The sequence below is a fragment of the Rhipicephalus microplus genome, chromosome 5 (assembly GCF_043290135.1).
Source record: "Rhipicephalus microplus isolate Deutch F79 chromosome 5, USDA_Rmic, whole genome shotgun sequence".
NCBI classification, from domain to species: Eukaryota; Metazoa; Arthropoda; class Arachnida; order Ixodida; family Ixodidae; genus Rhipicephalus; species Rhipicephalus microplus.
In genome coordinates this window covers 12,189,673-12,217,500 of record NC_134704.1, presented here as the reverse complement: position 1 = coordinate 12,217,500, position 27,828 = coordinate 12,189,673, and the positions used below count along the sequence as shown (strand labels likewise).

The 27,828-nt window shown below is 44.8% G+C and overlaps 1 protein-coding gene across 1 annotated transcript in view; it reads right to left on the bottom strand.

Annotated features, from left to right (window-relative positions):
* The window catches only part of LOC119175015 (uncharacterized), a 96,732-nt gene extending 78,976 nt beyond the window's left edge, over positions 1-17,756 (bottom strand). Inside the window, exon 1 of the mRNA XM_075894850.1 lies at positions 17,599-17,756. Coding sequence (XP_075750965.1) covers positions 17,599-17,724 — 126 coding nt within the window. The 5' untranslated portion in view covers positions 17,725-17,756. The remainder of the gene's footprint in view (positions 1-17,598) is intronic.
* Between the last annotated feature and the right edge of the window lie 10,072 nt (positions 17,757-27,828).

Below are 27,828 nucleotides of genomic sequence, written 5' to 3'. Positions count from 1 at the left end.
GTGAACAACGCCGACACACAATGCGTGACTTCGTGCGACTAAGAAATGTTCCGCCTTTAGAACCTCAGTTGTTCCTTGGTCGCCCTCAGCTGCGATGTCCCCTGTCAACGACATGCAAGAATATATTCAACACACATTTGTATATTCACAAGGGGTGCTGCAACAAACGGCAGTGACTGTTTTAGAACTTTATATACCGGACAGTCACACAGGCTGCGGCTGTGCGCCCCCTCGCAATGACAGATATTACAGAGAGCGTTATCGCCTATTCTAATGCTGAAGGAATAATAATATTTTGTCAATGCCACCCCTAACCATAAACGATAAAGCGTATAGCCTCACCTCGGCAGAGTCATGTTGCATTATAGAGATGAGTCTCCCTCGTCACCTATATAGTTAGCTAAGACGGAAAGGCGCGAAGTCTGCCCTATACCTGGACTTCATAGGAAAGGTTACAATGTGCTAAACCTTTGTCCCCCCCCCCCCTACTTTTGCCCTCATTTCACCGGAAGGGGAACTCTGCGCCCGTCTATCTTGGGAACCTTGGGTCTTTACGCATGGTGTCGACCAGTGATAGTGTCTATAGAATGAACGATCAGAGGTAGTCAGCATGTCAAGAGCAATGAACATGGTGACCTGCATTATACACGAGCCTTCAGAGAGGCCAACTTAATTATTTGGCGTCGTAATGAGTACGCTTTCATTGCACATTAAAATTTGCCGACAGTGCCATTGGCCCCTGAAAGAGACATGTCAGGCAGAATACTTAATACCAGTCAGGCCGAAATCTGCATTCAGCGTGCCAAGGGAGTCATCTCTTGACAGCAAAACGAAACAAAGGGCGATGCCACGTAGATTAGGAGCGAGCGCATTGCTATCTGATGTTGATTTTTTTGTCCGTGATGACGGCGGCTGTTGGTGATGCAAGGCCATTACATGCTCGTTACGTGCGCTCCTTCTCGAACTGCATCGACGCAGCTAACGCGGCCATGTTACGCAAGTCACTTACCGGCTATTTTGTCTGCGACTCGATTCATCGACGCCGTTCTAACTGGCACGGCACGACGAGTGCCTCTTCTCACGGTGCGTGGTAGCACGGAACATTGTCGTACGCTCTTAGCAGGTCGACAGCCCTCTCGAATTGACGATGCACTACTGCGGTGATCGGACAACGGGAGCTCGTGGTGGCGGCGACTCTGCACGTTTCAGTTGCATGCATCGCGCACGTACAGCTCGGCTCGGATACACGGTACCGCAGTACATACGGACGCACATCTGTCCATGTTCTCGGTGCCCTACAGGAAACGTATTAGTAAAGTTTTTGAATCTAACACCATTCACCTAACTCACCGAACAGTATCGTCACGGGGTCATGACGTAGCTGAAGGCAGGAGACTGGGTGGTCAGATCGAACTGTATATCTGGGTGAACATGTGCCCGATAAACGGAAAGTCGGTTTACAGGGGCACATTTGCACGGATAGCGGCAAATGCAGCATCGACCGTCGATCAACTGACAAGCGGCGAAGCGTGTATGCAGTTATACGCACATTATAGAATATTCTGCCGTTATCGCTAGTGGCGACATAGATACCAGAATAATCTGAAATGCTCACGACGTGGGTCTAATGTCTTCAAAAAGTCTACGGCAGCCCTGAAGCTTCTCGAACACTGTAGGCATGGTTTGCGCTGGGAATCGCGTACAGCTTATCGGGATGATAAGAAAACTTGAGGAAAGAACGTGGCAATATTAATAATTAAAACTTGTTAAGGGTTAACGTGCCGAAATGACAGCTTAATTATGGTGGACGCGCAAAGGAGGACTCGAGAAATTTCTACCACATCGAGTTATTTAAGGTGAAGCTAGATTTAAGTGCAAGGGCATCGAGAATTTCAGCCTTCCCCGCAAATATGGCCGCCGTGGTCGGTATTCGATCCCGTGACATGCGTGTCAACAAACAAACAAAAAAATCACCAAAATGTATTCCAGCGGTTAAACTGGTCTATTTCGAAATCTCGGTTGGGCTGGTTTTTTGGTGTAAACGCATATTCCAACAGCACAGAAACTGGACACCGAACCAAGCAACACAGAACCAGACAATAATGACGTCGGAGTTGTGTGGTTCTTTATCAGTGTCTCGTTTTGTAGTATATAGGAGCTGGTCGTTTCAAGAATAGCTGTCGCTTTCGTGATTTTCATCCAATCGCTTACGCTAAAATGCACGAATGACAAGATAAAGGAAATTGATGGAACACAAAGGTAAACTCCAAAGAAGAAACGAAGAAAATACAGCCAATTTTCTTTTTTTTCGTTTTTTATAACTTTGTACATTTATTGTTTGTCCTTACTGTTGTGATGGTAACAAGAAAAAGCCCGCACCGGTGTGTGCTACGCACTGTGAGCCCAAGCACCTATTGATTGTCAAGTCTTTCTCTGCGTACTGTAAACACTTGAAGCGTTTCTGTCTACGTTTTTATGTCGTCGACTACATCTGGGTGCTCTCGTGATAGCCAACCTCCATAAGTTGGGATAAACCAAAATCAATATGGGAGGGTAAGAAGGTTTGACAAAAAATGTCTGGCTGGTCATGAGTACTGACATTAAAAAAGATTGGGGCTCTTTAGCTCCGCTTTTAAGACAAAGAATGCGATTGCAATACCCCGTCCCTAGTGCATACTTTAAACAGTGCATGAAATCTTTTCGAACTTGATTCGCACCCACTAGGTGGCCTCATGAGAATAGGCACCGCAACGTGCGTGCCTTTTGTAATGGGTGACTGGCTTTCAACCATGAAGTCAATAAGACAATGACATGATCTGGTGCCCGATGGCAATGAACGCATGTACCATGCATTATTACTGCAATATTTCATGATGCATTGTGAAGCATGCATACAGGACATGTGTGTTTTTAAAAAAAAACGAGTTGCTTTCACTGCATTGCCAAGCAGAGAAAGTTATTTTTATTGTATTCACAAGCATACGCGTGACATTGTGGTATAACACCCGCTTGATACGCAACGACCTGGGTTCGATTCCCACTAGGACCCAGAATAATTTTTTAATTTGCCTCTTTCTATCTCAACTTTTCGGTCACGCACAAGATAGTTTTTCCCTGACAACCAACGGTTCCGCCACTGAAACGTTTGTGAAACGAGCTCTTCACCACGATCGCGTTAATAGCGTGAAAACATAGTCACGTACGCCGTCAAACAAGATTTGTATGGCACGTACCCCTATATACTACGGGCCCCGGAATGCGTGTATGCGCTACAGGAGGTTCAACGTTTATATTTACCAAGGAACGGCGACAACGGACATTGGTTATTTAAGTGCGTGAGTGTCAACAAAAAACAACATTGGCAGCGTTGACCCGACGAACGCAAAGTATAAATGTTATAGTCAAAGCAGGAATCAAACTCAATCATTGCGCGTGGCAATCAAGTATTCTGCTACAGAGCCACGTCAGGTCTCGGAAATCTTTCGGAAAAAGACCCAATGCCGGTGTAACGTTGATGAAACGTCAATAGTGGGTGCATTAGCGCCCATATATTTTTATAAACATTACATATGTGCTCTAATGATACAGTCGGAATTTCGGGTTAGCGCCAATTGTAGTAGAGCGTCATGTGTTGAAGTTGGTTTACGTAGCATTATCCAGGGATACCATCTTCGCAAGCACAAGCGCTATATTTCAGCTTACCGTTTCTGGTGATGGTAATAACCACGTTGCTCGTAACATCGTTGTGCAACGGGAAACAACCAATTATATGAAACATATTCAACTGTTCAATATACATTTCTGTGCATATAACACATGTACACATCTTTAGCTCCATTTGGTAACATTTCACTAAAAAAAGGTTATACCACAGTTACCTTCCCTCTGCATGCTACGCATGACAATGATTCCCATGCTACGTGGCATGTATCGAATTTTTCGAACTATTAAAATTTTATCACCACCGAGAGAATATAGCGACACATTAAACCCGTTAGCATTCATCTAAATGGTTAAGATATGACAGAAGCAACAACGCTTAACCAAATAAGAATATTTGTCTCAACAACTCCACTAGACAGCACCAAAAAGCACGCAGAAAAAAAGTCACCTTGTGGAACTTGCGCTGACAGGTGAAGCAGCAATATAAAAAGCTTTTCAGGAAATTTACTTGTGCGATATTACTGCGCCAGGCAATGATGCTTTGCTCTTTCTTTTTCGATTGTACAATAAACAGATGGAAAGCAGTCTATACCCCAAGTCTTCTTCCTCCTCTGATTGTGCCCTTATCTTAGAAATCCATTCACTACTTTAAATGCAGTATCAGCCGCCAAATTTTTGTCAGGACCTCAGTATGAAAAGAAGGGTTCTGATGCAATACTTTCATGCGTTCCTCGATCACAGGGACAGTATTCAGCATAGTAGTTGAACTCGCCCATGCATGGACACAATCTAAATCAGCCAGACTGAGATTAAGCCGTGAGCCTGACGGAGTCTTCGTGAGTAACATTCCGGTTCGTTTGACTAAGAGTGAGTGCGGTTGAAGAAAATCTTCGTGAGTCAGAGTCTGAGGGAACCGTAAGCGCAAAATATATTTCGTGAGTGAGTATGAGTGAGCTCCTTCATCTTGCCGATCAATGATTTCGAGTGAAATTGTGTACTGATAGAGTTTCATTTTTGTGTGTGAATTGTGGGCCTGATTAGCAAACCTATACACACTAGTCTAACCTACCTCTGAGTATGCTTTGCATTCACAATAAACCGGGGTTTGGCAGTACATTAAATTCAACCGAACGATTATCATGAAGTATATATCTTTACAGGCCCCACCACGGTGTTCTAGTGGCTAAGGTAATCGTCTATTGACCCGCAGTTCACGAAACTGAATCTCAGCAGCGGTGACTGCATTTCTAATGGGTGCGAAAAGGCTGTAGGCGTGTGCTCAGATTTGGGTGAACGTTAAAGAAGCCCAGGTAAACAAAATTTACCTGGGCTTCACACTAAATTTACTAAACGCTGGACAGTGAAAGAATACCACGAACGTTGTAAAGTACGCTTGAACCTAATAAACGCATATATAGTTGTACAAACTGTTGGCGAACTTTTCTTTAAAGGTGCATGGTAGCGAGGTCTCGGAGGTTTTCACCCCCGCTGTACATCTCCAGTTCATGAGACAGTGCACAGAACTAGACTGGACCGGAAGATGCTACGGGCAGACCGGTCCAGCTCTCGGGGGCCGCTGCACGTCCACTCGACCTCCATCGCTCAAGAGACTTGCTTACAGCCCTGGATCATCTCTCCTAATGGAACGTCAGAGGGCGCTCTTATATATGTGCTTCAGCGTCTCACTTTATTATTATGTATCTCTCAAGTGGCTCTCTCAGCGATGCAGCCGCACCTGTCTTTACCACTTCAGCTGCGACATTCGCACAAGCGTAAGAACACCACTCGTTCGCCTTAGCGTCCGTCCATGCGGGCGCCTGTATGCCTCTTCTCCCAGTTGCGTAACAACCAGTGCATAACAGTTGCATTACTCCTAATTATTTTAATGACTCCAATTTTCTGTTACCAGGAAATCATTACTCGACTCGCTGTCCGACAATATATATTGCCTCATTACGCGGGACCTCGCGGCTTCCCGCAGTGGTTTTTTTTATTCTTTACACCACGAAGTATTGAATTTCGTGCAGTTAATTTGACTCAACAGAGCTCACTTTGTCAACGTATGACGACAATTTCAAGTTATTTTTTTATTTGTCAAGTGCATCCCGTTCAACCCCATTGCAAGTAGCAATGAAACAAACAAGATAGCTAAACTACAGCAACAAAACAAGCACATCAGCACAACAAATCGACTAGCTCCAAGTTGTCCTACGTGTTCCCACGCTCATACATACACGCGTTCCGTATTAAAAAGTACCCAAGAAGGCATGTGCTAACAACAACCACCTGTGATGGTGCGCATGGCAGACTATACGTACAAATGTGTTCTCTTTCACCGGCGTTTTTATAATTATGCCGAATGGGATACAGATGAAGTTGCTTGGTGTTGTAACAATCCGATTCATAGCTACGGTAATCATTGCTGAGCCCCATGCGGCAAAACAAGTGACTTTCTCATTTAAATTTTAAGTATTTCTTTTATTTATGGGTAATTCCTTTTTTTATTTTTTATTTTTTAGATTTTTACAGTGACGCTGCCTTTGCGTACCCTAGGCTGTCGTCGCAGTTGTTGTTGTTGTTGTTGTTGTTGTTGGAACAAGAGGAGGAGCCACGCAGATCAAGCGAACCGAGGAGGGAGTGAACAAATGGACAAATTGTAACGATGATGGTTATGTGCGAAACGGATGTTGTAAATGATTAGGATGAAGACGATAATGGTTGCATTGATGTGCTGCCGGGATACGCGTTTTGGGCTAGTGGGACTGTGGTATGGGCCACGGCCCCACTTAAATGCCATCGCCACTTTAAATTCTGTCCGCATTGTTAAGCCTGATGAATTTAGTAACTACAAGTAAATTCTTAGTGAATATTTACTGAAATTTAAAGCAAAATGCAACGTTGAAAGAGTGGGTCGTCGACTTTGGTGTCCCACAGTATTCCTCGCATGAAAGTTGGTCTTTGTCAAATTTTTTTTCACACAATGAGTTTAATATCAGTGAACACCAACACTTCAATCACCTACTTTCGTCACGTAAATGACGAGAAATAATGAACATGATCAAATTACAAAGAAAAATGTTTGGACAATGAGAGTCCAACCCATAACCTTTCGGTCCCCAACAACACATGTTTAATTCATTATTACACTTGTTTTTTTCTTTCCTTCTGTACTTTTTGCTGAGGCTGCTCGAAGTACAGTTTAAAAACAATACTTCTGTGTATTTTTTTCTTATTTTCTTATTTCTTTTACATTTTCATTTTCAGTTTCGGGGGCGAAGCTTCCAGACTGATCCATCCGGCATCTGTGAATGAAGTGCAGCTTGTTCAAGTACAGCGGAAGAGCGACAAAGACTGAAGAGAACAGAAGGGACATGGACAAGCGCTGACTCAAACTGATAAGTTTTATTTGTTGAACACATGAATGTAAAAGCAAAAAAAAAACGTGTCAACATTGCACATAAAGTGTTAAAAATTAGTGTACTAGCCCAACTTTCAATGCCATTAAAGAAGTTTTGAGCCAGGTGGGCTGAAGAGCGCGAGACAGCAGATATTTCGCTTTTCTCGCTGCTTGGTGACCGTTTGGGGAAGGGTGAACAAGAAACTACGCTCAACCCAAGGAAGGGCGTTTAACAGCTGCGCTTTAAAGAGATGGTTCCTCAATGGCGCTGTGTCTGTGGGGTTATTCAGGGCATCAAAACAATGTGGCCAATATTTGAAACGTAGTTAACTGCGGGCCTGCGGACTGGGGCTTTGAAAGCTACCAAAGGTGGAACTTTGTGGTGCTTCGTACTATACGTATACAAAAGTTTATGAATCTGCTTAATAGTGTATGATTTGCTCTGTGTTAAAAAGTAAGTCGAATAAATCGAATAAACTGGAGTCATTACCCGAGCGCTGAGACTCTCAGAGTGATGCTGTGCAAGCGTTCTTATAGCATAACGGTGCCCATATGAGGCAGTATTGGTAAAACCGTGCATATTTGGCAACATACCCACTATCTGTTATCGGTCAGCCCATGAAGAATTGCCCATCTGTGAAGGTGCCGGTAATTATGTTAATTATTTATACACAATAAATCTATACACCAATTTTTTTTTCAGTTTTTGGCATGCCAGAGCTATGAAAATTGAAAGGCCCCACGTGTGTTGCTGGTTCTGGAAAAGTTTCGCCAGTAGTGGTGTTTTCGAAAAAGCTCTGAATAGGTTAGAAAAGCGAAAATCGTTTTTCTACAGCGAGAAACGCTTTTTTTTACATGTGATGGTGTATACGAACAATTTAAGGCTTAACTAGTTCCTAGTTAACCAATAAGACCACTCATGAAGCGAAAAATCATTTTTAGGGGCCGGCCACCTCTCAAAGGGGAACCAACGTGCTCTAGAGGGCGCCGGCAGAAGCCGGAAAGCCACAAGTCTAGCTCGGAAATAGTGACCTGAGCCTATTGAGTTGCACTCCTGACAACCAAATCTTGCTATGTCGCACGAAGTGTTGCTAAGTGGTGTTTGTTTTCTTTTTGGTTATTACAGCCGACTACCTTGTGCCCACCCTTCTGGTCTTGGCCTTATTGTCCTGTGAAAGAGCGCACGCACGAAGAAGTGATGTGGCAGAAAAACTAGTGCGCTTCCGTAAAGGCCTGTAGGCCTCGACCTAGGAACGAGAAATGTTGGTTTTACCCATTTCGGCAATGAACCTGGAGCAATCGTAACGCTGCTCGAATCTTTTACCAGTGATAACACATCACAATCGTTGTAACCTCTCTTCGACCCCGAATGACACGTCCGGCAGTATAAGCATTGTCATGGGAAATCATAGATATTTTTGGTTGTATTATGCGCATCGTAGCCACTTGATAGCTGGCTCTCCCCTTCTCCCTCCTCTGGAATTGCTATATTCGCCTCGACATTACGAGCGCGTGCAACCCAGTAATTCCGCCAGCGCATGCTCTCGTCGTTGTATTCTTCATCTGCTTCGATCGCCGAATACGTGCGCCCGCTGTGCGCTTCCCAACTGCGACGATTTGTCCGGCGTGCAATGCAATAATTCAAGTTGGCGTGGGGACGAGTACGCTGAGACCAAGAGAAAGAGAGAACGTGGCAGAAATAAATAAATTGATAAATTGAATAAATAAATTGAGAAAAGTACAGACCAGGAGTAGGAGCAATTAACTAAATAATGATAAATAACCTATCGAAACAACGGTATAACTATGAGAGATGCTGTAGAGGAAGGCTCCAGCAATTTCAACCACTTGGGGTTCTTTAATGGTACATTAAAGGGAAACAAAAACTTGGTTTATTTTGATAAGCTGCACTCTGTGTACTCGGAATTTTCACCATCCTAAGTTCATTATCAGGGCCTGAAATCAAGGTTGAACGTTTCTTTGGTGCGATAATCTCAAGGTGGCGTCTGCACCCGCTTATTCTTTCCGCGTGTCTTCCTGCTTACCGAGCGTCGTCTTCTCGCTTACCAAGTGGCGTTTTCAGAATCGTGAAATCGTACTTTAGCAATACGCAAAAAAATCATTTTTCTCTTTAGGGTCCCCTTAACGTGCACCCGAATTAAAGTACATGGGCACCGAACGTTTTCGCCTTCATCGAAAACTTTCTGCCGCAGGCCGAATTCAATCCCGAGACCTCCAGACCCCCGTGGGGCGTAAGAAAAATAACAAAAAACAAATTTTGGTGAAAGGATATTACGTCAGAGGTGAAAGTAGACCAAAATAGGAGAGAAAAAACAGAGACAGAAATATGAAAAAGCAGAGAAGAAGACAAAAAGAAAAAGAAAAAAAAGGTGACAAAGAAATAGAAAAGAAGAAAAAGACAGAGAAATCAATAAAGGGAATAACAGATAAGAAGAATGAGCGGCGAAAACTAAAGAGAGAGAATAATGACTAAACAAAGACAGGGAGGTTAACCAGGAGAGAGCACTGTAGGCTATTCTGCACTGGGAAAAAGGGGAAAAAGTTAGATAGGAGGTGAGAAAAGTCAGTGGAGCCATCTATGCAGCTGCAGTTTCGTGCCTGACATCACAGACGGTAATATCAGCTTCGTTGATGAAATCAGAGCAGCACATTCGTTGCTTGCCGTAACTTGTATAGCAAAATTGAACACACGTAAGGGCAACCAGCTCCGCTATTGGTTCCAGTCTGCGCCACTAGCTCTTGCACGATTTTTTTTTGTTTCAATGTGGGACCCGTATATGTGCACGCATACACAAAATCTTCAAGCACAACATATAAAAATGACAATTAAACCTTCCCTATCTCCCTCCTAATAACAACACAACTACTATTAATATACGAAGATTTCGATTCGCCTCACGAGAATATGCTTAAAGCCAGGCATCGCGGCATATGCAGCTACTTCATGACTGTTTCACCAGAAATTGATTTCTACTGTGCATCTTATGTAGTTGGCTGCATGCGCTCTCAGCATCGGGCTTCGTGCTAATCGACACATCGACGAGTTTGCAATTCTACATGTTAAAGTTACTGGCAAAAAAATTTCGACCATGCCGTATTAATCACTGCCCTAAATTATAGGGGGGGGGGGATATCCAGTCTTCGTGCTTAACTGCTTCAGCCATAATTTTTACGCGAAGCGGAACTGTAATCTCCGTCCTTATAATCAGGCTAATTATGCACTCCGTGAAACGGCTGGCTCCAGCAACTCTAGCAACGCTCACTTCTATTGATTCAGACACCTGCAAATTACCTAATTTTCTCTCACTTATTCTGTCTGCTGTAGTCGTTTGCTGTTTTTTTTACTTCTTTGAAACAACCACCTCGGGGCTGTTTAATCAAGCGCATGCTATGGACGGTATTCATCAAAGTCATCACAACTTCGTTACTCATGTAGATTATTAACTCGCGTTCTCTTCATCACTCTTATTTATATCCTTCGTAAAGAACTAGCTATAGCCAACCTGCTTCGTGTATTGTTGGGGCTATAGCAGCAGCACTTTGTGCAGGACACAAGGGTATGCTAGGTGAAGAACACCAAATAAAATCAGCAATAATACACCAAAAGCAAAAGTTTGAATTCCCACTACATCAGCAATCACTTTTTTGTGCCCATAGGCTGCAGGCGAAAACAAGCTTCAAGTGTGATTTTCGCTCGAGCTTAACACTAGTTTTCACAAAAGAATAGTCAGTGAACAAACATAACGTGCGACTCGCAAAGGCGTTTTTTAATAAGGTGCACAGAATTCCAGGAGAGTCAATCTTGCGATGTCTGCTGGCGCGAAATAATTAAAAGTCTTGCACCGTAATGTTACACGTTTTGTCCCTGTACTGAAAGAGCCACGCACTGTGCTCTGGTGGCTCTCAGTCTTTGACAATTATAAATAGGTTCTTTGTCTAGACATTTCCATTGAACGGTCCAATGATAGCCTACCTTTTTCTGGTTCTGTTAGTTTAATAAGGTGACATTGTTAGGTCTAGCTTTGTTAGGAATATAGGCGATGTCCAAACAGCGAGGTGCATCCCACCACGTGTTCTGGCTCCTGTAATAGCTGCTTTCACGTGAGTAGAGCGAAAAAAAAATGTGTGTGTTATTGTTTTTCTGAGTTCGCTGACGTCACAGCGTGGGTGAGTATGCTACCTTGAGCAGTCTCGCATTGTATTTATGCAACAGTGTTAACGAGCTCGTTTCGCAGAAATTCTGATGTCGGCGTTGGCGTCATAGGTCATGAAAGAAAGTTGGTGGCGAGCGTGAGCAAAAATTTGGGATAGATGGCACTAAATAAATATGAAAGATTTTGAGTTCAGCTAGCAAGCTTTTATGTGCACGATGAGGCATTTGGCTACACTGACCTTGGCTAGTGCGCATGTTGCGCCACCTCTCGTTGGTTACAGTTGGGGCCTGTTGTAACTGAATGTGACGTGTGCGAAAAAAATATATCGAAAGAAAAAAGCTAGTTGCCAAAAAACGACTCCCGGTTAAATGTGCCAGAGCTCTACTAGAACATATTGGTAAACTTGCAGTGTAGCACCAGAATCCACCTGGCTTCCCAGTGTGCTTGATGTTTCGCAATGAGGCCTCATGCATTTCTTATGGGTGTTGTTCAATTGTGCTAGAAAACCACATGCTTCGTAGTTCAATACCGCAATTTCCCCAATAATGTACCAGTGAGCTTCGACTGCACATAATCAGCACTCATTTTTCATTACTAACTTCTTTTTTGGAAAGATTTTTTGTTTTCATATTTCCCACTCAGCTTCGGGAAAACGGTTGCTTCCACTAAGAGCGCCACGTACAGATGTCCTAAATCTTGAGAACAGAACAAATTTTCTCACTCCAGTCAAGAGTTGTCAGAGATGCACAGTTTAGTGCGCTACCAAAATCGCTACAAACCACTACAATAACTTCAAACGACTGATTTGAGGGGGATTAAAGAGTGCAACGTACTGTACTTCTCTACCTAGGTCGCACCAGAATGTTTTGCAAACTTCACCTATTTATAATCAGTATGTTCATGCAGTAGAGCATCGAAGCACTGCAACAGTACTGCTCCTATACACCCAAATAACAGTGTAGCGCTTAGAATATATGGCCTGCTGAGCGACAAAAATGTGTCTTCCTCCAACATTACGCATAAATGAGCTCATTGAAAGCAAGACAGAAGTTCTGCCAGTTCTTCATTGGTACGGAGCGCACGTTTTTTGCGCACAGCACAAATAGAGCCACCATGAAGCTGCTCTGTATCAACGACGTGAGAAGACCCGAAGAATATTCATTATGATTTATTTGTTCCAGATTGTTTTATTTTTCCTACCTAACAAAGCACCGCCACCTGTCAAGAACCGAGGTTCCTGGCGAGCCACGCGCGCATATAAAGTAGGCTTTATTCTCGTAACAATGATCACGTGCGCCAGGCACTTTCGCTGGAGGTTGCTCCTGACGTGAAACCTTATGAAGCGCGAACTTTGACGCCTCGTTCGTGAGCAAACGTTCGATACGAGCGTCGGACGCGAGAATCATGCCAAACTACGCAGCGTGGCGATGCTCGGACACTATGCGATTATAGAGGATGCACAATAAGTGGGAGGTGGCCTTGTCTGCAAAGAATGGCAGAGGCGATTCGGGGTTAACAAAACCACCAGCACAGGTGCGTACACTATCGGCAGCCCATACGAGATCGTCGCTTCTTTCTTGGGAGGAAGCAGAGTGAGTATCAACGCCTACTTGCCTCGAGAACACGCGTCAGGGTGGGCGGAGGCTGACACACATGCCTCACGCGCGTGAAATATTAAAGTAAACAAACATGCAACACGCAATAGATGCGTCAGAAGGTCGCGGGAGGAGCACAGAATTTACCCACTCTTCGTAAGAAGCTGGAATTTCGCCGTAGTTCGCTCCACCCACTGCGCTAAAATAAAGGTGTCAAGGTTCTCGGGTTTCTCATCATCCATCCATCTATTCATCCATCCATCTAGTTGTGCCAAAACGCGCGGATCGGAAGCTTTCGGAGCCCTCCTATTGTTCAGGCTGCCGTCCGAGGCCTTTACGTGTCATGCATCAAACGGGGGCTTGTGACCAGCGCAACCCCAAAAAGTGAGCGCGGAAAGCGTTCCCGTAAATGGCCTGCAACGTTTGCTCTCGCGATGTCGTCTTCAAGGATCTCGGCGCAGCCACTGGTGCTGCTGCCGCTGCTAGTAGCCTTAACACAGCGCAGCAATCATCCCGCGAATTTGTCCCTGAGTGTAGTCTCCAAACACGTGAACACACACGCTTCCACAAAGGGCAGGCTTGCGAGCATCCATGAATGACGCATGCTCTCGGCAGATCGGCGTGAATGAAAAAAAGCAACCGTATCGACACTGCGATTTCATGAACGCTCTTCAAGTGGATCCGGCAATAAACAAACGATCTGAACTGCACCCGATGAACCGGCGGACCAGCACGGCCTTGATGGTGTCGAAGAATGGCGCGAATAGGCGCAGGCACGCGTGTTTGTCCGCGATAGTTTTTTCCGTTCGTTCGGAACAAAAGCGAACATCACGATGGCTAGAAGGAGTGTCTGCTCGTGCCGCAATCACGAAGAAAAGTGATTAGAACGGCAAACTTCGTTGCTCCATCGACGAAAACAAAACGACGCGCCTCTCGCGAAAACGAATAAATAATGAAGCCGCGCCAAACAGCAAACAAACAAACAAAAAAAGCATGCCAGACGTGACGAGAGCCGAGTGCTGGGCACCCTGGCAGCCGACGTAATGGGTTCACGCTCACCCGAGAAGCCGACCGCACCGGCTTTCTCTCACTGAAATAGGCTGCAAAGAGCAACGTTGATGACTCGGAAGTAATTATCTTTCTGCCCCTTTCGGCTAAACGGTGTGCTCGATTATGCTGAAAATGCTGTTCACTAACCCTTACGTACGATTTCTTTGTATACGTCAGAATGCCAACCTTCCCGTCTCCGAGTGTGCACGAGTGAGCACGCACTGTTTGTAGTGCGTGTGAACAGTAAATTGGCGCTCAATTTTTTTTTCGGCGAGACTATAGAGTGGCACCAAGGTCTCCGCGAAGAGTTTGCACTGCTGCGCAAACACTCGCCGCACACCGAGTTTCATTTCACTATCTTTGCTACGTTTTTTTTTTTCGAAAACACGTCGAGGAGTTCTTATCTCTTTGGTAGGGCACAGGGCTCTGGTGTTTTCACTATAGTAGAAACAGAATGAGTGTGAATTTCGCGTGGCGATCAGCAACGAGCATCAAAGGTACACTAAAGAGAGTAAAGATTTTTCTCATATTAGTAAATTGCTCAATCAGAGTTGAAATATTGCGCTTGTCACTAGGAGACGCTTGGCAAGCCAGAAAATGCTCGAAAAAAAATGGTGGTGGCGATGCCACCTTTATTTTCCCGCACCAGGGGCCATGATGTCAACGATTTTCATTGCAACTGATAGATCCTATGTATAGTTCCGAATCAGTAAAAATAAAGTACGTCTTCCTCTGAGGGGGCCATAGCCTTTGCAAGCCAAGGTGAAGGATAACACACGTGCCGCCATGTGCGGTGATTTCCCGAATGTAAAATGAAACTTTGACTGTCATTTATTGAGCTATGAACAAACACCTGATCATGAAATTAACATCAGACGTATTTAAGCACAATTTATGAATCTAAAAAGGTTCATCGTTCCACTTCAACGTCCCTTTTAGGCCCCCGAAAGCTCCAGGAGTTCAAAGACGAGAGTGCGGTTTCTTTTTCGTTCACGACCCTCCCTGCAGGTGCGCCATCTCCTGTTCCTTGCTGTTTGTTTTTTGGAAAACACGTCATTCAGGGCTGGTACTTTGCTTTGAACTCATCAGGAAACGAAGCTTCTCGGTGGCATTATCTCTGGTTGTACTGTCAGAAAAACACTAAATGAAGATAAGTCACTGGATTGCGCACGATAGTCGGGCGAGACCAGGCTGACCGGGCACCTGATGGCATGCTAAAGCGTTAACAGGAGACAATTCGCACAAAATCGATAGTTTGAACTGTATAACAAAGCCTCGCGAATCAGCCTGCTGACTTCACGAAGTGAATAAAAAATTAAAAACTCCGGGAGAAAATAATGCACTAGTTCTTTGAAAAATCTGCAAGCAGAGGTTTCGGCAGCTGAACTTGTCTTCTTCAATGAAGACAAGTCCACGTCGGCTTGAGGGCACGACACCTGTTTACGGATCTTTTCTTTGCGAGCTTCCATATTTTCCTTCCTGCCTATTTTTCGATTCGCACTTGTTCTTTGTACGCTTAGAGTTTTTTGGGCCCTAAAGACAACTCATTTTTCATTACCTCAAGGATTCCATTTTACTATAACTGTGCTGCGAGGCTTCAAGACTTTTCAGTAGCACGTCCCTTACATGTATACGCGTGGTGGGACCCTTTCGGTAGGGAACACCTGCGCTATTTGATCGTTAACAGACAACGAAGACATAACCATTGAAAAAAAAAGATGCGCTGGATGCTAACAAATCATTTCCAAAGAATGCTGCTTAATATGAATTGTGCAGACCTGCTATTGCTTATAATACACATGCGTGTGTTCAACTTCAAGTGTAAGTACAACGCAGAATTTTTACTTGCCACATTAAAATGAACTGATGCTTAGAGCACAGTTTGGTAAAGCGTACGAACTAACATAACCACTTCACTTTACAACTGCTAGTGATTACAATGAACATGCGTGTGTTCAACGTAAAGTGTACGCGAAACGCAGAAGTGTGTGTGTGTGTGTGTGTGTGTGTGTGTGTGTGTGTGTGTGTGTGTGTGTGTGTGTGTGTGTGTGTGTGTGTGTGTGTGTGTGTGTGTGTGTGTGTGTGTGTGTGTGTGTGTGTGTGTGTGTGTGTGTGTGTGTGTGTGTGTGTGTGTGTGTGTGTGTGTGTGTGTGTGTGTGTGTGTGTGTGTGTGTGTGTGAGAGAGAGAGAGAGAGAGAGAGAGAGAGAGAGAGAGAGAGAGAGAGAGAGAGAGAGAGAGCTGTGAAGCACAAGCAACATAAATATATCTTAAGGCACACCATTCTGGTTTGCCGTAGCCACAAAGCTGATACCGTATAGGCAAGATCGTTTTCAAGGTGTGCTGCAAGATGTCCGACTAAAAAACATAGTCCCTCAGAAGTTGGCTTATAACCTCGACTTTTTTGCAGATAGGGCGTCCATCAACCACTGCACAGATAAACCCTTGTGTTGTAGTAAAGGTTATTCTGCCATGTTTCACTCTCGAGCTGGAAGTAGAATCACTTTCCGCTTGCCCGTGTACGGTGATCATTTTTACTCTCTTGATCCGCGTACCAACCCCCAATACAATATATTTATCAGTAGATTGGCTCAGCCAACATATGTTCCGCAAATCTCTGTAGACATACTTTTTTTGTTACAGCAGATAAGTATTCCATTGAACATGACGCCTTCATTGTTTCGCATGCTGTTAGACTATTACCGCGCAGGTTGCATTTTACAGGCATATTCGAAACCCAAAATGAAGAAACCTATCAGAAGGTGCACTTCACACAAATGCTCTCAGAAAAGAGATACTTTGGTCGCGTAAAAATAAATCTAGACACTATTTGCTAAAGAAATAAGGGGACCAATCCCACCCCCGAAGTTTTGAAGAATGAAATGAATTTCCCTGGCTCATACGCTCTCATGTCGAACACCAATTAAAAGCTGCTCAAACTGTGAAATTTCTGTACGTTTGCTCTAGCCATAATGAGGAAATTCAGCACACACCATGATTTGCAAACAATAAACCAGTTACAAGCAATCGCTCTAGAAAACAGGGTTTCCGTCCACCTCAGTTTAAAGTCTTTTCTCGTGTACTTTCACACGCATCTGTTTCCAATGATCAGTTGTTTCCCGGAAGGTTGCAGGGGCACGCAGAGGAACTTGGTTGGTACCAGTTAATATTTGCAAAGTTTTACCATGCCACAAATCAAGCCATTTATCCCAGTTTACTGCGCTACCTGTCACTTTGCAGAAAGATCAAATCACGTATCGTTACCTTCACACTTTCTTAATCGCGACAAAGCACAGTGACGTAATCTGAATATTTTAACATTTTGACTTCACCTTCTATCTGCCGATACCTTCTTGCTTCTTCTTTGCTAAGAAATTTCATTCAAAAAGGGTGCACATATATTGCGAATAATATAGACGAAATGATATCACTCAGCCGCATACCATTTCTCAGCCCAAAGACATTGCAACAGTAGGAGACACACATGCCCTATACCACGCTTAAAAGGGAGAAACCATACAATCAGTCCAATCTCGACTTTCATTTTTGGTTTCTTGACTGACAAAAAATATCGAGATCATGCTCAAGTATCAATCAACTTATTGACTGCCGGTATATACCAGCGGCAAGGCCCCTAACGTAGAGAGTCGAAACTTAATTCTGCCATGACGTTCATATTTATCAGGTCATGAATGGCCCTTCCGGCCACACGAACCTCACCTCTGATATTCCGCAATCGCCATCAAATCCACGGTTCCAGGTACTCTCACAGGATACCATTGTGTTTGTAATTGAAGTAAGGCACCGCACGCCATTCACACATCGTTTTAGGTTAATGAGCTCCATTTCTTGATGTCGTTGCCGGGTCAATAACTTGTATCAGTTAGTGCGAACCCCCGTTTTACGGGAACTGTTGATTGTATGTTGCGTTTCGTCTGCAGTTTTTTTTTTGTCTGTAACACCAGCTTTGGGAGCAGCACATAGCTGGAGCGATGAAAGGGGCGTTAACCTGGGTGTAGGCTCTTAACGATTTCTTTCACTGAGCTCTTGATTGATTGATTTGTGGGGTTTAACGTCCCAAAACCACCATTTGATTATGAGAGACGCCGTAGTGGAGGGCTCCGGAAATTTTGACCACCTGGGGTTCTTTAACGTGCACCCAAATCTGAGTACACGGGCCTACAACATTTCCGCCTCCATCGGAAATGCAGCCGCCGACGCCGGGAATCGAACCCGTGACCTGCGGGTCAGCAGCCGAGTACCTTAGCCACTAGACCACCGCTGCGGGGCCACTGAGCTCTTCGGGCTCGACCTCGTCCATGTGGTGCTCAGAAAATTCTTCGCTCCTTGATGACCTCTTGCACATGTCCTCGAACAGCCACTCTCGTCAAGCCCAAAGCACCAACTTACCGAGCAACACAGGGCGCACAATTCCTCTTAATATGGCCTGTGCCGTGTCAATGCAGGCATAGCGGTGTTCTTCCTTTGACGACAATGATTGTGAGGTTTCCGCCAAATGCGGAACGTCTTCCACCGTGAGGCCCGCTTCGAGCTTGAAGCTCAGTTCACGCGTCGAAGAGCCTTTGTCCGTGAAGCCGCACATGCTCCAGCGTTCTTGCACTAAATCAACTTTGCCGTAACACGCCTACGCTGCTAGAACGTTGTCGTCAGGAACATTGTACTATCAGCGTCAAATGAAATGTGAACATCGGAGCGCGTGGTCAAAGCGTTATCTATAGCGTGCGCCGTTCAGTCACCACCACTGACACGTCCGCTTTATCAGCGCTGTGCGCTCCCCCTGTTGGAAATTTTTCTTATTTGTGTTATTGTTTTCATATGCTGATATGGTGATAGTAGTTGCCGGCATGCGCACGACAAGCAAAATTGGTCGTCTCACTTTCATTTTTTTACCTCATTTCTAATGTCAGAAATAGAACAGGGGCTGTAATATCAGGATGTAAGGGTATCACGCGTTTCTGAATAACCGGATTGAGCGGGCCACTCTGGGCTGCACGAGGACAGGCAGGCTTCGCTAAAGCTTCATGCACACACTCCAGTGTTCGCATATTCTTCACCTTTGATAGTACAGTAGCCAACGCCTGGTATCCTGGTGGCTGAGGTGAACAGTGATATAGCATAGTTTCTTCACTGTTTTGTCACTAGCCGCGAGAATTTCCTTGTTGCCCTTGGCAGTTTTGATGGCCCAAACATGATTCATTTGGTACACCCCTAGGACAGCCACCTCGGGAAGGAAAAACAAACAAATAAGTGTGTCTCCGAAATCCTCAACGTGGTACAGTCGAACCTTGATGTAGGCTGCAAAAAAAAAAAGCAGAGCCCACGTATCTTGGGAATCAACATTATGCAAAGCGTGCGGGGGGAAGTTGACCGCACTGTAATATTTTATGAACTAAAAAGAATCTGAAATGACGCGAAGTATATGTAAAAATATGGTGCACTCGCCGATAAATGTTGCACACTTGCGGATGTTTATATAACCAGTTGTTTGCGCTTGAGGAACGATGCCAACAGGAACATGACTATGATAGACAACAGAAGCGATAAGCTGAGATGAAGCGCAGGTGCTCGCGAGGATGGTATACTCCTGGACAATGCTTCAGTTGATTAACTTCAGTGGGTGAAAGCTAACTACAATTGACGTTAACCTGACATGACAGCTGTATCACAGGGGTACACATGTAAAGTTTACAAACATGGATAGCTAGCACTGCAACCACAATCGACGTTTCACCAACTTTGGAATCTATTTGAAAAGTTCTTCCGAAACGTAGTTTGGCTCTGCAGGTGGTAAGATACTTGATAGCCACGCAGAATGCTGGGGTTCGATTTTTGCTGGGACCCGGACATTTTTTGTTTACATTCGTCGGGTCAACGCAGCCGATGTCAGATTTTTCTTAACTCTCACGCATTACAACTATCAATATCTGTTCTGGCCGTTCTTTTGTAAAATCAAACTGTCAAACACCTGTGGCGCATACCCGCGTAACGGTGGCACATATACACCCACCGGTATCTGCCACTGGTCTAGTGGAAAGTGTTTGACGACGCACGCGACGAGACTGTCACATTATGCATGTCTTGAACAGAACGAACGTGATATTCGCAAAACCATCTTTCCCTCGCATACTAACTTTGGTTCACGCTAAGTTAAGGGGGTGATCACGAGAGCACCCAAGCGTAAGCGGATAGATAGATAGATAGATAGATAGATAGATAGATAGATAGATAGATAGATAGATAGATAGATAGATAGATAGATAGATAGATAGATCTTATTAAAAGGTTCTGAGGAGTTTAAGCCACCAGGGTGCTCTCGAGGGACGTCCAAGCAGCCGCTACTGCAGGCGAAGCCCGAGTCGGGGTGGGAACGTGGTGGCGTTCAGCCAGTTCTTGGGCTCTCTGGACTGCCTTTAGTTGGTGTTGAAGTTTGGGGCGCCTGAGAGCCTCTTCGTCGGACTCACTGGGAAAAAGTCCCTGAGGTAACTTGGGACATTGCCAGAGCATCTGTGCGAGTGAACAGTGCACTTCTGTACAGTCTTGGCATTGTGGATTCATGAACATCCGGGACAAATACTCCCATATTCCTGTGACCATTCATGTTCATGATACTACGTCTAAGGTCTATTCACATAGGTCGCGAAAGTTCGGGGAAAAGGCGGTTCAGAAGCTAATGCCAGCGGCATCGGCATGGTGAGTTAGGGAGCTGCAATTGAAGCGTGAGTATGTTTGGAGGGAACAAACACTAATAGTGAAGAATCAATTTTTATGGACGAAGCTGCTAAAGGCGTGAATCAGTCTGTCCTCAGTATGTACGTACGTGACCGCCTATAGATCCACCTTTGCGAACAGCCCACTGCTTAGTCTTTGTAAAGATCCCACTATGCCCCGTCACTGATCTATAACTTAACCGATCATAAAGCAAATACTGTTGAGAAGTAGCGAATATGAAATGCAAGATGGTCGTGTGAAAGTATCCAGGTGCACGTTAAAGAACCATATATTGTCCCACTGTGTCTATTCCTTTTTTTGCACGTGACCACCTTTAGTTCTTTGCAAACTGCCCACTACTTCGTCCTTGCAAATATCCCACTACGCCCCATCACCAATTCACCGCTTCACCGACCATAAAGCCATTATAATGAAGCGGGAACGGAAGCGATGTATAGCTACCACTTACGAATAATAATAAGGTTTCTTGTATGAATTTTTACAGTGCTTGTCACGTCTGTGATGATGTTGTGGGTGATATTGCCGGATGGTTCATGGTTTAGTGATTAAACCCTCCATCGCTTCGTCCCACTCATCATCATTCACTCCGTGGATATGCTGTGATTTTCATGGAAAGCTTAAGCTATCATAATGTTCTACAAATACATTTACTTCATCTGACAACATCATTTAGGTGTAGTGAGCAAAGAATTTAGGACACTTCTTCATTATTACGAAAATCTTTTCTTAGCGCCCTCGGCCCATGCTATTATTACTCAGTGCAGCCATTGCACTGCATAGTGAGGCACGTTCGTAAAATCCCTCTGCGCTGACACACCCCCTCACGTGTTTTAGTATTCCGCACTTGCTTGCATTCTCTTGAAGAACGGTCTGAAGCCCTCGGGCTCAGCCGCTATCCTCGACCTGCGAGACGACCATGAGTCGGTTCTCCCATTAGCGTGCGCATGGTTCCCTTTCGGGGGGGGGGGGAGGTGTGTCGTGGTGCCCCGCATAGTCAATGCATAAGGATGACTTTGCGCCCCCCTCCTTCGAATCGCAGGACCCCTCCTCTCCCTATGATACCAATGTGTAGGGTTAACTTTACGCCCCATTAGGTGACTAGGTTAGGTGACTAGGAAGTGGCCGGTGCGCATGCCTGAGCCCTCAGAAGCCGTGTTGAGCAATTGAGACATAAAAATAAACAATGCTTTGACAGCCTTCGTCAGAGGGGGTGGAAGGTCCGTTTCCTTATTATTTGGTGGTAGATGTTTTTCTTTTAAAATAATAATACCGAGAAAACTCACAGGGTTCCTTATGTATTCACTAAGGATGACTCGATGACAAAAGACACCATCATTTTCTTCTCAGCTGGTGTATTGAACGGGCCGCACCCACCGTCGAAAGGTTTCTTCACCTGACGTGGTGTTGCATTGTCTTCGTGATCGGACTGCCTTTGATCAAACGACGATGCCATGTTATGACGTCATCATGTGACGTGATGTCTGAGTGACGTATTGATGACGTCATTTTGACGTCACACTTCGATGATCTGTGATGTCTTACCAGAAGAGTTTATGGGTGGGCTACATGGTACGGATTTATTATGACAACTTGCAGCTGAAACAAACAAGCCACATAGAAAGCGCAATACAAGCGAGTGTGGACTGAAACTTGAGTTTGATCATCACGTGCGAAAGGGGGGCTTGTTCACCCTGCCAAGTGGTCGTAGTGGATCTGTGACATCATATCAGGACATTAGGACATGATCATGGTCTTTTTTTATAAATCGTGCCCGCTGACATGGTGCGTCGACGGTCAAGTATTCTGTTTGATTAGACAAGTAAGGCTTTTTCATCTTAATTAAATAAATACATAGTGGTAAACGTGTAGTGAAACAAAGGAACCAGTTACCGTGGCGTGGTCACATAACAGCTGATAGGCATTTGTGTTGAATACAACACCTGTAAATTAAATAAATAAATAAATATGAGAAATCTTCGTGGGGTTTAACGTCCCAATACCGCCATATGATTATGAGAAACGCCGTAGTGGAGGGCTCCGGAAATTTTGACAACCTGGGGTTCTTCAACGTGCAACCAAATCTGAATACACGGACCTACAACATTTCCGCCTCCATCGGAAATGCAGCTGCCGCAGCCGGGATTTGAACCCGCGACCTGCGGGTTAGCAGCCGAGTACTTTAGCCACTAGACCACCGCAGCAGGGCAAATAAATAAATACATTGCACATAGGCGACGCCTTGCTGTTACATTTTGTTCCTTTGGGGTTTCCCCCTCGATACGGATCATTAAAAAAAATACCCGAAAGATAATTTGTATTTAGGAGGCGCCCTTTATCAATTCGAGTAACGTGTCGAATACAACGATGATCGATTGATTACTCAATTTTTCGAATACCCGCTCAACCCTACGAATAACACACAGACAACGTACGGCGCCTTCTCGTGTCGCGTTTCGGCGGCGTACGCTCTTGCAACTTTGTCGTAACGCGATAGGTGGCGCGAGTTATATAGGTGGCGTGATAGGTGGCGCAAAACTGACGCTTAGTTTTTTTAGACGCCTCCTATGAAGGAGGCGTCTGTACATGTGCCAAATAGAAACAATCTAATTGCAAGACTGTAGTCGGTTGTGACTAAAATAATGTCATATCTAAAATGATGTGTGTTTAGTAACTAATCACAGCTAAATTATAGCCCTGCCATGGTGGTCTAGTGGCTAAGGCACTCGGCTGCTGACCCGCCGCTCACGGGATCGAATCCCGGCTGCTGCGGCTGCATTTTCGATGGAGGCGGAAGTGCTGTAGGCCAGTTTGCTCAGATTTGGGTGCACGTTAAATAACTCCAGGTGGTCGAAATTTCCAGAACCTTCCACTACGGCGTCTCCCATAATTATATGGTGGTTTTGGGGCGTTAAACCCCACATATCATCAATCAGCTAAATTGTAACTAAATATCTATTTATTCTGAAGTCATCGACACTCCGTTCTGGCGTAAACAGAACAAAAGTTCAAGTTAAAAATATAGTGCAAGTTCATTCTTGGTTACGTATGTTAGGAGCAAAGAGAAGTTTTACTTTCTCATGGGGCTCACGGGAAGCGATACGTCGAACGGCTCAAGTGCCTTAAGCAAAGCGATCATATGCAACCGTACCCTGCAAACTGAAGTTACAAATTCATTACGCAGGAGGCTCAAATCCACCAAAGGTCGTTTTATATTGTTCTCTTATAGCATCTGCTTGATACAAATATCAAGAAGATGTGGTCACAGAGTTGTGTGCTATATGTGTCAAATAAAACCCGAACAGCGACAAGCCTTCGTGATGGTAGAGTGCGCGTCGTCCACTTATCACCATGGGCAGGCACGCATATATGCGCAGAGCTGCCGACCGGGATTCGCACGCCTGTCAATCGTGATAACGGGATGGCGCGCACTATACCACTGCGAGGGCTTGCTGCAGTTCGGGTTTCATCTGACAGTGATAGTACATAACGTGACGAGAGATAAATAAGTAACGGAGAAGGAAGGAGCAGAAGGGAGAGGAACGGCAGTGTGGTTACCCAGACGCACTTCTGGTTCACTACCTTGTTTTGGGGGAGAGGAATGAAGGGGGCGAAAATAACTTCTCAAGGGGTTAGAGTCTCATTAGCAGAGACGATTCACCGCGCAGTCAGTACTTAAATACTGCACGTTCACGGCCCATACATCGCTATTTAAATCCGCGAGATTTCTATTAGCTTGTAGAATAATCTCTTCACTGACATTTTCATGGGCGACAGGCCTGAACAAAACGTTGTAAAAAGTGCAGTGCATGTATGTGACTGTATGTGTCATGTGTTTATCACTGCATATATCATAGTCATCACCCGGCACCTGGAGTAGCTGGTCGGGGGAAAAATCAGGCAAATTTCTCCAGCTCTCCATTAAAATAAATCTGTCTCTCTCTCTCTTCACTAAGCGCTTCAACAATCTCTGCAACAATCTTTTCCGAACAAGCATTTATCATTTTTACTCCAGTTCCTAGCTGTCCGTGAGGCCAAAATATATGAGTTGGTTGACTAAGCCTAAAGGTGGTCTTGAGCCAACACTGCAGTGGTGAGGGGCATGGTGAGTCACCACGCAGTGACTACATAAATACTGCACCGTCATAGCCCATATGTCGCTGTTTCAATCCACAATGTTTCTCTGAGCCTCTACAATAATCTCTTCACTAAGCACTACAAAATATCTTCAACATCTTCAACAATGTCTTGCGAGCAAGCATTTATAATTTTGACTCCCGTTTTCACCCGTCCGTGAGGCCAGAATCGCACCCATTCCATATGGATTCTAAAATTGCTTCAATAATATACGATGAAGAAGAGTAGAAAAAATAAAATCAGACACAACAAAAGATTGTTCCAGGGCCATCAGTCTGCCTCCTCGAAGGTCTGTTCAAAAAAAAAAAATGGTAGCAGGCTCTAGTGACAGCTAAATCTCGCCGGAGCAATTCGTCTTGATGCACGAGAGGCTTGATTGAACAAAAGCAAAGTCGGCAGTCATTCTTCACAGAAACCGTATGTTGTACTTTACTTGTCATCGCTCTTCCTCCTCCGATCTCGCTGCTCTTCCATTATTTCTTCTTTTTTTTTGGCATTTATCAGAGATTCTTGGTTTAGGCGCTAGTTCCGTTAGGGAACGCCATGTGCACCATGTCCCGATTTACCTGGGACTGAAGGAATAAATCTTTCAGAAGCATCTATACAGAATTGTAAATGAAACAAGAACTCGGGCACGGTGTGCCTATCCATAGCAAAGAACTGAATTTTTGATCGCGCATAGCGTCAGTGCGCAAGCACATAGATGCCGTTCGATGTGAAGAGAAGATGAAAGATATGCGGAAAACGAGAAAACGACATCACAATTTCGCAGTTCGAGGCACTCATCAATCAGTGGATGCCTGTATAGAGATGTTTGCGTTGATGCGAAAGAAAGTCGGCAATTGATTAGCCTTCAGTGAGTCCACGAGTCTCGGAATCGATGAGTTGCCGAGACGGCCGACCGCAGCGCCGAAGCTATGTGTGTTTCTGCGATTGCGCGGCCGTGTGCCATACGCGGCAGCAGTAACAGCCGCAAGTACAAGCGAATCTAACAACAAAACAGCGCTTCGTTGCACTTCTGCCACGACAGGACTCTTATAGCCTCCTTGCGGCTTGCCCAACGCCTTTGTCAAGTCCGCAAAGTGCTCTTACGATACGGTTCAGACCAGAAAAAAAAGAGTGTTTACCGTTTCGTCATGACAGAACACGCGAATCTACGCTACGCGAATGAGATATAAGAAAAACAGCCTTCACTACGACGGCTACGTTGCCAAAAAGAGACCAGAATAGAAGATTGCCTGCAGTCCAAAAAAAGATAATATGCCGAAAAAGTAGGAATGACTGATGAAGCCCAACGGAATGTGCGGCGTCTTTCGGTCTTTGAAACGTCGTTGGTTATGCACGATATATATATATATATATATATATATATATATATATATATATATATATATATATATATATATATATATATTGAGCCAGCCCAGCTGGGGCGCAGGGCCACCACATGGTCAATTGCAGCTTCTGGCGTGATGAAATGTATGTTCAAGTCATCCAAGAGACGGCGGCTTTGAGCATGACGGGCAACGATTGATTTTTATTTTTTACTAAGCATAAAGCGTCCGTTCTTTCCCTGGCAAGGAGATGAGAGCATGGGAGAATCCAGAGGTCGTTACAAACTTGTACTCGCTATAAATGTATACGTGCACGTGGCGCTTTCAAGGCGTGTGTTTGGTTTGGCAGTGCATTACGAGTTTCAAACTTCAAGTGTGAAAATTATTTGAGTAGCGTGCACATTTTGGATGACTGATGGAAGGAAGAAGGGAAACAGATTTTAGGAGATAACTGAAAGTAGGAACAGCGCAACCTAGAAGTAGTTACTGCGTAATTACGGAAGCGAAAAAACAAGGACAAAAAATAGCGCTGAAAGAGCGTGGAAACTTGCCCAATTTTCCACGCTGCATTTTAGGAGAAAAACACCGAGGTTGATCTGTTAAAAAAAAAAAAAAAACTGGCAAGCTGCCCTACATTAGAGAGAGGGATTGTGATGTTTGGAATGTAAGGCAGTAAAAAGAGAGAAATGTATAGCGCGGCCCAAACGCGCACAAAGAGAGAGAGAGAGAAATAATTAAAAGGAAGAGACAGGGAGGTTAACCTAGACGAACTGGTTTGCTACCCTGTACGGGGGTGGGGAAAAGGGTCGGAAAGATGATAGCTATAGAGAGGTATAAAATAAATTAGAAAAAAAAACACATGCACACACATTCAGGGAGTTCCAATCACAGTCGTTTGGACAGGCCGGTTGAACGCAAGAAGCACATGAGCGCCTTCACAGCCTTCTTCTGCGACATAAAGTCCTGTCGGCAGCGCAGGAGTCTTTCTTCCGAAAGATGCTGGTTGTCCAGTTCATCTAGTGCATTGCAGAGTGACTGTCTCTGCGAGCAGTATTGTGGGCAATCACACAGAATGTGCCAAGTTGTTTCATCCCTGCCACAATGGTCGCAGGCAGCAGTGTCAGCCATTCCTATGCGGAACGCATACGCTTTGGTAAATGCGACGCCCAACCATAATCTGCGCAGCATAGTAGCGTCTCGTCGGCGTAATTCCGGAGGAATTCGAAGACTGAGAGTTGGGTCTAAAGTACCTAACCGTGCATGGAAGAAATGTCACTCGTTCCATTGTGACGTGGTGTGCTTGCGAGCAAGCATGCGGAGTTGCCGTGCAGCGTCAGTTCTGGAAAGCGGAATTGATATTTCATCGCTTTCAGTATGGGCAGAACGGGCTGCTCGATCGGCCCGTTCATTGCCAATTATTCCACAATGACTTGGCAGCCATTGAAAGGCTATTTAATGTCCTTCCTCAATGAGTTGGTGAGTCTTTTCAGCAATCTCAAATACCAGCTGTTCGTACGGGCCGTGGCGTAAAGGTGATATAAGGGATTGCAGTGCCGCCTTTGAGTCACTGAAAATTGTCCATTTTTGTGGCTGTTGATCGCTAATGAATTGCAATGCGGCACGAAGAGCTGTGAGCTCTGCTCCCGTTGATGTCGTAAGGTGGGAGGTCTTGAATTTTTTCGTCGTGTCTTTTATCGGTATAACAAATGATGCCGTTGAACTCTTCTGTAAA